The sequence below is a fragment of the Spinacia oleracea genome, chromosome 1, assembly GCF_020520425.1.
Source record: "Spinacia oleracea cultivar Varoflay chromosome 1, BTI_SOV_V1, whole genome shotgun sequence".
NCBI classification, from domain to species: domain Eukaryota; kingdom Viridiplantae; phylum Streptophyta; class Magnoliopsida; order Caryophyllales; family Amaranthaceae; genus Spinacia; species Spinacia oleracea.
This window is the reverse complement of record NC_079487.1, coordinates 46,216,872-46,227,109: the sequence shown is the minus strand read 5'-3', so window position 1 is coordinate 46,227,109 and position 10,238 is coordinate 46,216,872. Positions and strand designations below refer to the sequence as shown.

The 10,238-nt window shown below is 35.9% G+C and overlaps 1 protein-coding gene across 1 annotated transcript; it reads left to right on the top strand.

Moving 5' to 3' along the window:
- The first annotated feature begins 1,794 nt into the window (after positions 1–1,794).
- LOC130464124 (uncharacterized) lies at positions 1,795–3,195 on the top strand. Its single transcript, XM_056833541.1, has one exon. The coding sequence runs from the start codon at positions 1,795–1,797 to the stop codon at positions 3,193–3,195; it is 1,401 nt and encodes a 466-aa protein (XP_056689519.1).
- Positions 3,196–10,238: the final 7,043 nt, after the last annotated feature.

Genomic DNA, 10,238 nt, shown 5'->3' with positions numbered 1-10,238 from the left:
ATATTTTTTACCATAATAAAAAAATATATAAAATATAAAAATACTTAATAAAATATAAAACTGTTTTCAAGATAACCGTTTCATATTCTTTTACAAAACAATTTTTACAATAAAAAATAAACTTTAATTAAACCAAATCAAACATTTATTTAAAAATAAAATAAAATAACAAAGCAATTTAAATTTTAAGTATTACGTACTCCCAAAAGTTAGGCGGTTCCCTCAAAAAGAACAAAAAAAAGTTAGGCGGCAGAACATGAATTCCCAAAAGTTTTGAGTTAGGCGCGCAAATTTAGAAAACCCTGCACGTACTTCATCCTCTACTCTCAAAAAAAACTGCAAACCTCTACACCACCGCTCTGCGCCGTCGCTCCTCATTCTGCACTGTCTCTCTTGCACCTCTTTCCGGCCGCCTCCCAACCTCCTGTAAAACCCTCAGAAAAATACTCCAACCTCTGCTCGCAAGAAAACCCGCAACACCTCTGCCCGCCGCTCTGCACCGCCCCTCCTCACGCTGCACCGCCGCACCATTTCACCGTCCGTCCTCCTACCAACCTCCGGTAAAACCCCCGGCTGCCCCACCGCTGCCTTCAATTTCCAGGGTTAGTGTTCTTAATTCTGTTTCTCATAAATTTTATTTAACCTATAACCTAGTTATCTAATTGTTATTTATGATTAAAGAATTCAGTTTGTTAATTTCCAAAATAAAAAAGAATAAGGAATTGTTTATTCAATCACGATCGATCAGCGTTGAATATGTTTATTGGCCTAATTGGTGTTTCTTTGACCTGTATTTAATTTGGAACCATGTCTTGAATTTTACAATTGAATTTTGATGACTAGCTATTTTCATTGGATGTGTTGGTGTTAATATTAATGCTCCTCTAAGGGATGATTATGATTTTGGATTTGTCTCTGCCTTGTCGAGGCTTTAATTGATTTATTTAACAATAGCAATCTTTCGTTGCTTAATACTCCGTATTATGGTTTCTCTGTGACCCAAGTTCTATTTGCCTAATTTTAGCTCTTAAAGAATTCAGTTTTTTAATTGCCAAAATAAAATAGAGTAAGAAATTGTTTGGTCTTCAATCACGACCGATCAGTCTAGGATTGTTTAGGCTTCAATCACGATCAGTCACATGCTAGAATATATACAGAATTCTTATTGTGACCTCCTTGTATGTTTTAAATATTAGGTCGAATCAATTTAATCAAATTATTCCTGCTTGTTGAATAATAGTCGAATGAATTTGCTGCACTAACGTCTAATCAAAATGGTCGTCGTTGGTTTAATAGCCTGAAGTCTGATATGTAATGTTCTTAATGTTTTTGTTCTTCTTTTGTTCTTCTGGTTAGGTGTTTTTCGTGGCTTGGGTGTTTTTTGTGCCTGTGTCTGTTGGCTTGGGTGTTCGTCTGGTTAGGTGTGTCTTTTGGGGGTATGCCTGTTTTTATAGTTCAAATTAATAGGAAATATTTCCTATAAAAACTGCAAATAAAGTACAAAATTAAATATTGATAACTATTGTAATTAGCTATTATTTTGTGCAGCTAGAGTATCTCACATAATAGGAAATTATATTATTTTGAGCCTAGTTTATCTTGTACCAGAAGCTCTAAATGTAAATGAACTTGTTTATACTGCCGTTATTGTGTTTTGTTGTCTTTATTGCTGTTATTCTCCATGGTTTTCCGTGCCACAACCTCATCCCGCCCCCTTGCTTGTATTGCCTTTTTGTTAATATTGTCTTTACAGTTATGTTTGTTTTATTTTTTTTAACTTAATAGTGTGTAGAAATGGATCGAAGTTGGATAACAACAACAAAATTGGGTGACCCAAAATACAAAGCTGGGGTTATGGAATTCCTTAAATTTGCTTTGGAAAATAACACTGAAGGTCATGATAAGTTGCCTTGTCCTTGTTATGTCTGTCATAATCTTATGCATCACAAAGCTAGTGTAATACTGAGCCACTTGAGTAAATGGGAATTTGATACAACATATACTTGTTGGTATCGTCATGGTGAAAAGAGGGGAGAAACTTCTGGTCATCAAAACCACAATAGTAATGAGGGTGATAGAATGGCGGATACTAATGAAGGTGATAGAAGGGAGGACATGAGGTATCAATTTCAGGAAGGAGTTGATGAGGATCCTGAAGTGATAGAACAACTATTGACTGATTCTGAGAAGCCTTTATACGAAAATAGTGAGCACACACAATTATCAGCTATAGTTAAGCTTTACAATGTGAAGGTGGGTTATGGTGTGACAGATCAATGTTTTACGGCGTTTCTCAAGGTGTTCAAAGCCATACTTCCCGCAGGCAATATTTTGCCGGGTGGTTCATATAAGGCAAAAAAGATGTTGCACACAACGGACTTGCGTTATGAAAAAATTCATGCTTGCCCTAATGATTGCATATTGTATCGAGATGAATATGAATCTTTAAAGAATTGTCCTAAGTGCGATGTCTCGAGGTACAAGAAACAAAAGGAAGGAATTCCGGCTAAGGTTTTGTGGTACTTTCCAATAATAGCAAGGTTCAAAAGAATGTATTCAGATGCAGGAGATGCGGAGAAGTTAACATGGCATAAATTTGGTCGGAAAAAAGATGATGGGTTACTAAGACACCCAGCTGACTCTCCGCAGTGGAAATTTATTGATGGAAAATTCGGTGATTTTGGTAAAGAAGAACGAAACCTACGCCTTGGATTGTCTACTGATGGTATGAATCCATATGGTTCTCTCAGTAGAATCCATAGTACTTGGCCGGTCATGTTGGTGACGTACAATTTATCTCCTTCCTTGTGTATGAAAAGAAAGTATATTATCTTGTCAATGCTTATTTCTGGGCCAAAACAACCGGGAAATGACATCGATGTGTACTTGGCACCTCTTATTGACGATTTAAAGTTGTTGTGGGAAAAAGGTGTTCAAGTGTTCGATGCTAGTCGGAATGAAATGTTCAATTTAAGAGCCATGTTGTTCTGCACTATCCAAGATTATCCAGCGTATGGTAATCTTTCTGGTTATACCGTGAAAGGGGAATGTGCCTGTCCTATATGTGAATATGGTTTGAAGGGAAAGTGGTTACCAGCGTCGAAAAAACATGTGTACTTTGATCATCGTCCATTTCTTCCTCATGATCATCAGTACCGCAAATTGAAAAAGGCTTTTAATGGGGAACAAAATTGATGCCACTGGCCGAAATGATATCCTAGCAAGAGCACTAAAGACTCCTGAACATGGAGGTTGTGTTAGGGGTGTCGGATCAGGTGTTACCAATAAGCAATACTTTGGTTACAACAAACCCACACCATCCAGTCAATTGCGTTCCGAACTCAATGGTGTCAGATCAGAATTAACTGTTATGAAAAACACTCAGAATTTGTTGTTAAATTACTTAATGTCTATTGGTCAGCTCAACCAAGACCAATTGAAACAATTTGGTGATGGTGGTGGTATCCAAGGGTTAGGGTTCGGAAGTGCCCAGTCTGCCCACTTTCATAGTACGACTGGCCAAGTAGTTCAAGATGCCCGTTTCCAACTAGCCTCAGAACAAGATAAAGTGCAACAAGAAGAAGATGGCACATGGCCTAAGCCTGAGTGCAACCAAGTTAGTCGTCGTGACCAAGGACTGCAAGGTGCCCATTTTCAACTTGCCTCAAAACAGAATAAAGTTCAAGAACAAGATGTCACATGGCCTGAGCTTGAGTGCAACCAAGTTAGTCGTCGTGACCAAGGACTGCAAGGTGCCCACTTCCAACTTGCCTCAAAACAGAATAAAGTTCAAGAACAAGATGTCACATGGCCTGAGCCTGAGTGCAACCAAGTTAGTCGTCGTGACCAAGGACTGCAAGGTGCCCACTTTCAACTTGCCTCAAAACAGAATAAAGTTCAAGAGCCAGAAGTCCAAACTGAGGTGTACCATGTTGCTTGGCCTGATATCGAGAAAGAATATGTGCCCGAACATGAGTTTATACTTTCTACAGAGAAAGTCACTGATCAACCATTTCCTCAGGTAACATTAGTTTTTTCCCCGTTTTCGAGGGCACACTTTACTTCTTCTATTGATGCAGTCAAGTTATGGTAATTTCTCTTGTCCTATGATGTTCTGCATTAACTATTAAACTCTGTGATGTTCTGCATTAACTATTAAACTCTGTGTATTAACTATACCTGTCTGCTTCTGACCTATTGGATCATTAAATTTGATCCAGTTCTTTAACTATCTTAGTAGTCAACTAACAGTCGCACCATATGTCCATATCATATAGCTAAGCAGTTAATATTATTGAGTCATTTCAATAAAATGTCATATCTTAATGGAGAACATGAGCATACACATACAGCACTAGAACTCTGAAGTTCATCTAGAATAAATGGTATGTCTGCACTCATTCTTTTGACCTATAAACCACGGAAAAATAAAACAATAGAAATCAGTATTTGGTCTACCCAAGTTAATTCGATAAAATAGCCACATCAATACTAGATATGCATTAGGATACTTGTTCAAGTAATAAAAGGCATAAACAGAAGTTGAGTAAACATTATGAAAGTAACAAAAAGAAAACATGCAGTAGGCTAACTAACTGCTAGGTGTAAAATTCAATACATTACCCTTTTAAAATCAGCAGTTACTGACATTGAAACCCATCCTTGATCATCCATTTGAGAAATCAAGTAATGGTTAGTCTGCAAGTTCTCATCACTGCCAAAGCACACAAAAATTGAAGGTAAGAAAAAGCTTATGATTACTCAAAGAACACTATCAGAGAGTAGATGTGACTCCGTAGCAGAGTAAACCTCTAAATGAAAATACAAACAGCCGTTTTTTTTTTATGTATGTGCAGGTCAAGTATTTACCTTTTGTTAATAACCAGCTCAATTACTTATTCTGTGACCTTATTTACAACCAGTTATTTTCCTTGTAAAGCCAAACCAATAGTTTTACTTATATGTTCTTTATGATTAGGGTGTTAATAGTTTATGTTCCTTGGCGATTGAGAATGACAAAGGTATCCATATAGTTGCCATTGGAGAAGTGTACGTTGGTAAGGAAGGAGAAGTGGTCAGGAATCATTTCAAACCCGTGCCTAGCGGTCATTATCGAGTTTGTATTAAAGAAGAAATCAACCCAAGTGCGGAATTGCCATGTCCCGAGGGGGAAAAAAAATTCGTTTGTCAAAGCTTGGATGGATTTTATATATGGCCTGCTCATTTGGTTTTTCCGTTAAAGGTACGTTATTGAAATTTTATGCGTTACATATCACGATACTTATTTATTTCATTCAGCATATAGTTTTTACGTACTTTTTATTTGTCTTTTTTTCGTGTTAATGTATTACAAGGCTGCTGATAAACAAATAACAAAGGAATTCACCGCGCTATCTCCACGCTCGCCATCATCACAGTCATCATGCACTCGAAAGTATACGATCACTCCTGCTGATAGGTTAAAGTTGACTTCTAATTTGGTAAAGGTTTTCAAGGATGTAGCTATTGGAATGAAAAAGAGCGGAAAAACCAAATCCTTCACGATCCCGGATAGAGTGTTCCTAAATGAGCAATGTGTTAGCCTTGATTATGAAGACATGCTTGATTGGTGCTTTCAAAGAGAGATAAGATCATCTCACTTGTTGATTTTAATGATGTTAGTGTGTTGTACCCTTTCTGATTCCAAGTAAATGTATATATTGGTTTCTGAAAATTGATTTAATTGTTTTTTGATGTGCTAGGTATCTGAGTGAGATGGTTCTCAAAGATGGCATCTCTGGGCTATATGGATTTTGTGACTGCACCTACCTATCCCCGCTAAGACGTGTGGAAAAAGAAGACGATCGATGTGACTATTTATATAGGGTATTTGCGTGCAATGATGGCAAAAATAAATATCAAGTATTCTTCTTGCCTTATATAGAAGAGTAAGTGATTTGTTTAAGTACTTGAGCTAATATTTTCATTAATACTTTGCAACAGAAACAATAGTATCTATAATCACAGTATTTCACCCTACATCCCTGGACAATCTGATATTTGTTTTTTTTTTCTTTGTGTAGTCGGGATTGGATGTTGGTTGTTATTTGTCCATGGATTGCATTGGTTCAGTGGTTAGATCCACTTGGAGCACAAAATGAACCTCCCGAATTTGCTCAAGCAATAATCAACAGGTATGTACTAAATTACTTATTTTGTCATATATTCCTCCTATTGTAGTATATTAAAATTACATAACTAAACTATTAACAATTACTTAGGGCAATCATTAAATTTAGCGCGAAATACCGAAAGGATATCCCAAAAATAAAGAAGAACCCTTTCATTAAGTGGCAAAAAATTGAGGTATGTGATCTTAATTACAATTTCGTAACACGTACTATTAGTTTGTTAATACGTTGTATTCTTAGGTGCGTAATTATGATTTAAACTTTCTTGTGTAATAGTGCCCTCGCCAACCTCCAGGCTCCAAGGAAAGTGGATATTATGTTGGTCGCTACATGATTGAAACAATAGCGTCCAGACAAATGTTCATTCCTGAAAAGGTATGCTTGCTTCTGATGCATCGAAACTCATGCTTATTTTTTATTCTAGAATCCTCTCTCTTCCTATTTCTTCTTCTACTGACTTGTAGTTTTATATACTTCGCATGTCGCATGCTGTTAATTTTTGTTGTGAAGGGCTCGAATGATGTGTTTTCCTCTTTATCATCCTTTGAGCTGATCTTAACAGACAGTATCTAATCCTTTGAACTTGATTAGTATGGTGTGATACTCTATCAAGCTTCGAAAAGTCAGATGTAAAGCAAATGTTTGAAGCTTCAAATGGTACATGTAGTAGAAAAATAAGTGTAGAAGAAAGAAAACATAGAACTGTGACAGAAAGAAAACCCTCCCCAAAAACCAGAAATTGCATGGATCGAGATTATGTCAGTAACAAGCCTTGGCCCTAGATATCCTTAAGAGGTCACCTTATACTGGCAATTTGAGACTTAAATCCTTAAGAGGTCACCTTATATATTGCACCGCCAAATGATCGCACATTGTTCTTTAGAACTGACAACAAATATGAGAAGAAAATGCATACACATATTCAGATGCACAATCTAAGCTGCAAAACATGCTGCATTTAATCAACTCTAAACTAATTACCAGAAATCATATTCAACAAGTAGCATATACAAACTTATTAGTTAATGCCACCTTCCTGATTTGGAACAGATACTTACATATAGTACATACGTAGTATGAAATTAAATTAAGAAAGAAAGTTTTTTAGTTTGATGAGCACAGATCCCCTGTCGTAAGCTGCATATTGCAATATTCAGAAACTGGGGAATGTACATTGGAGAACGGAAGAATGCAATTACTCAAGAACATTGTGAGAGGGGCAGCAATCTGGACTTGTGTCTGCACCTCCCTGCAATCTGTTGCTGCTGTTGTATTGCTTGCTGTTCTTTAAATACTATTTCTGCTTGCTTGTAAACCAATTGGCAGGTGGGCCATTAGTACCATCCATTACAATCCATTAGTGACACCAGGTACTATGTTATTTGTTCAATTAAGATAATCATGCATTAAGAGTTCGAAAAATGATCAACCATTTTGCCTCCTTTGATATGCTCATCTCAATTTTATCATGCTCATTTCTTACTCTTACATTTAACTTGTCTTGTAGTATTTCAACAAAGCTCCCACGTATTCTCAAACTACGATTGACGAGCTAAGGGAGAGGTGGATCTCATACGTAACCGAATATCACCAACCAAATAACGATGAAGATGAAGAAGATGACGATGATCTAGTGTGACTTAAGCTAGCTTAAGGAGATTGTTAATTAGCTCAGTTCGTTCCATCTTGCAGACGAACTGCCAAGCTATTCTGACTGGTTGCCAAGCTAGTCTACCACCAGTCAATTCCACCAATTGTCCCTGCTGTTGCTGCAGAAGCTGCAGAAGCTGCAGAAGTTGTTCTTGCTGCAGAATTAGCTGCTATTGTTACTGCTACACGATCCCTAGTTGCTGCTGCTGTACACACATCCATTTCGTTGCTGCTGCTGTACACATCTCAGTACGTTGCTGCTGCTACTGCTACAGAATCTGCTACAGATTTTTAATTTTTTTTATAATTTTTTTTTATTGATGTTGGATTTTGTTTTTGCCGTACCTTGTGTACATTTATATTTTGTCAATGAATAATAGGATTTTGTTATTGAATGAAATGATTTTTGGAAAGATCGTGTGAATATCATTTTTATTTTATCTATTTAGATTTGGTTTACGTACAGGACCTAGAATCGTAATATCCTATTTTAGGGATGCGTGTGCAGCTATTTTTAAATAATATTAAAAAAAAAGGGTAGAATATAAAACGGTTGTGTAAGGAAACAGCTTTCTATCTTAATATTAAACATGAAGTATATAGTACGCCTATGTACGGAAGATGTTCTGTATCTCAATATTTAATAGGAAGAATAGAGGACGGTTATGTACGGAAGGCGCGCTTTATTATAGAGTATAAGAGACGGTTATGTACGTTAACCGTTCTATATTCCTTCTTCATTTCCTGATTTTAGGAAGGGAATAGAGGACGCTTATCTCTTATCACTATACTTTATAACTAGGTATATAAAACGCTTCTTTTACACGTTTTATAAACTTTATAGCGCGTTGAGTTGGAGAACGCCTCTAAGGCGTCCTATAAAGTGTATTTCAACAGTACTCTATGCCCTTTTTTGTAGTAGTGCTTCTTAGGAAATAAGTACTTTTACTTCAACTGTATAGGTTGCTAGTGATGCTTTGGTTGGATTTACTTGTCCAAGCAGTTCACAGATATGTGGAAGACTTTCCACCTGTATCTTAGAACATAGAAACTAATATTTAATTTCCCACGCAACAACTCATGGTCTCCAATCCATGTTGCCATTTCAAACACGATGCTCTATAGCTCGTCCTTGCCAATGGTTAACTCCAAAGGGATCTTGCTTGATCCTTTGCCAGTGTTTATGCGTGTAGCATCAATATTTAGCACATCTTTATTTCCTTGAATCAAGAACTATTCCTATGTACTTTTTCAAGTACCATAAGTATTCTTGATCTCAATCTAGTTGATCTTCACTTAGATCAATAGAGATTGGTATATGTTCGTCATGCCTAAAGTCATACGATACGTTTTTGGCGATCCTCATATAATATTATACATGATAAATTCTTTTGCAGAATAATTCCCAATTGAATTCTATTCGTGTAACTTTAGCTCATTGTAGTTTCACTAGATACTAAATCCAGCTAAATTCTTTGACATATAATATAGGTTAAGAATCTCATTTAGACTCTTTGATGTTTAACTTAGTAAATGCTTATACATAGTTCAAACATCCTTTACTTAGATTTATTCATATGGGTCGAATATCTCCAATGGAGTCTTTCGTGTTTGATTTAGTAAATGCCATTACTTAATCCAAAACAATATCATAAGATCTTTGTAAATAGATCTTAATACCCAGTATGTACTAAGTTTCGCCTTGGTCCATCATTGATGAATAATTTCAAATCTAAGTCATTAGCATTTGAATGTTATTTCACAATAGAGAGATATGTGTGTGATACACATAGGACCAATTAAGTTTTATGTACTCCCACTAAACTTCTTATATATCTATAAGAGTCATGTAGATTTTATGAAACTAAAATACTTATTAGCTTCACTAAAATACATTTCTAATTCCCAATTGCTTGCTTAAATCTGCACTTAGATTTCATAAGCTAGCTTTCCTTTTCAAGCATTTATTTGGATCCACAAATCCTATGACATACCATGTACATAGTTTATTCCATCATTTGATTGAGGAATTGTTTTGTCATCCAATTGCCATATGTACCAATATGCAATCATTGCTTGATTTATAGACTTAAGCATTACGATTATGCATGAGGTTTCAACACAATCCACATCGTGAATTTGCTTGTAACCTTTAGCAACTAATCTAGCTTTGTGTGTGAACACAATTTCATGTTTGATGGTTTTTATCCTTAAAACCAATTTGCAACCAATAGGTGTTAACCCATTCTTGCAAATCAACAAAATTTCAATTTTGTCATCAAAACATTGAATATGTTTTTATGTTCTTTAACCAATTAAACATTAAGTCTATATACGGTCTCTAACCATTTTAGGGAATCTAGATTTCGTCATAGCTTTCTTACAAGTCACAAACTCATTAATCTACATGATAATAGT

Bases quoted from the DNA above. Each gene is read 5' to 3' on its own strand.
- LOC130464124 (XM_056833541.1), top strand. From the start codon at position 1,795: ATGGATCGAAGTTGGATAACAACAACAAAATTGGGTGACCCAAAATAC.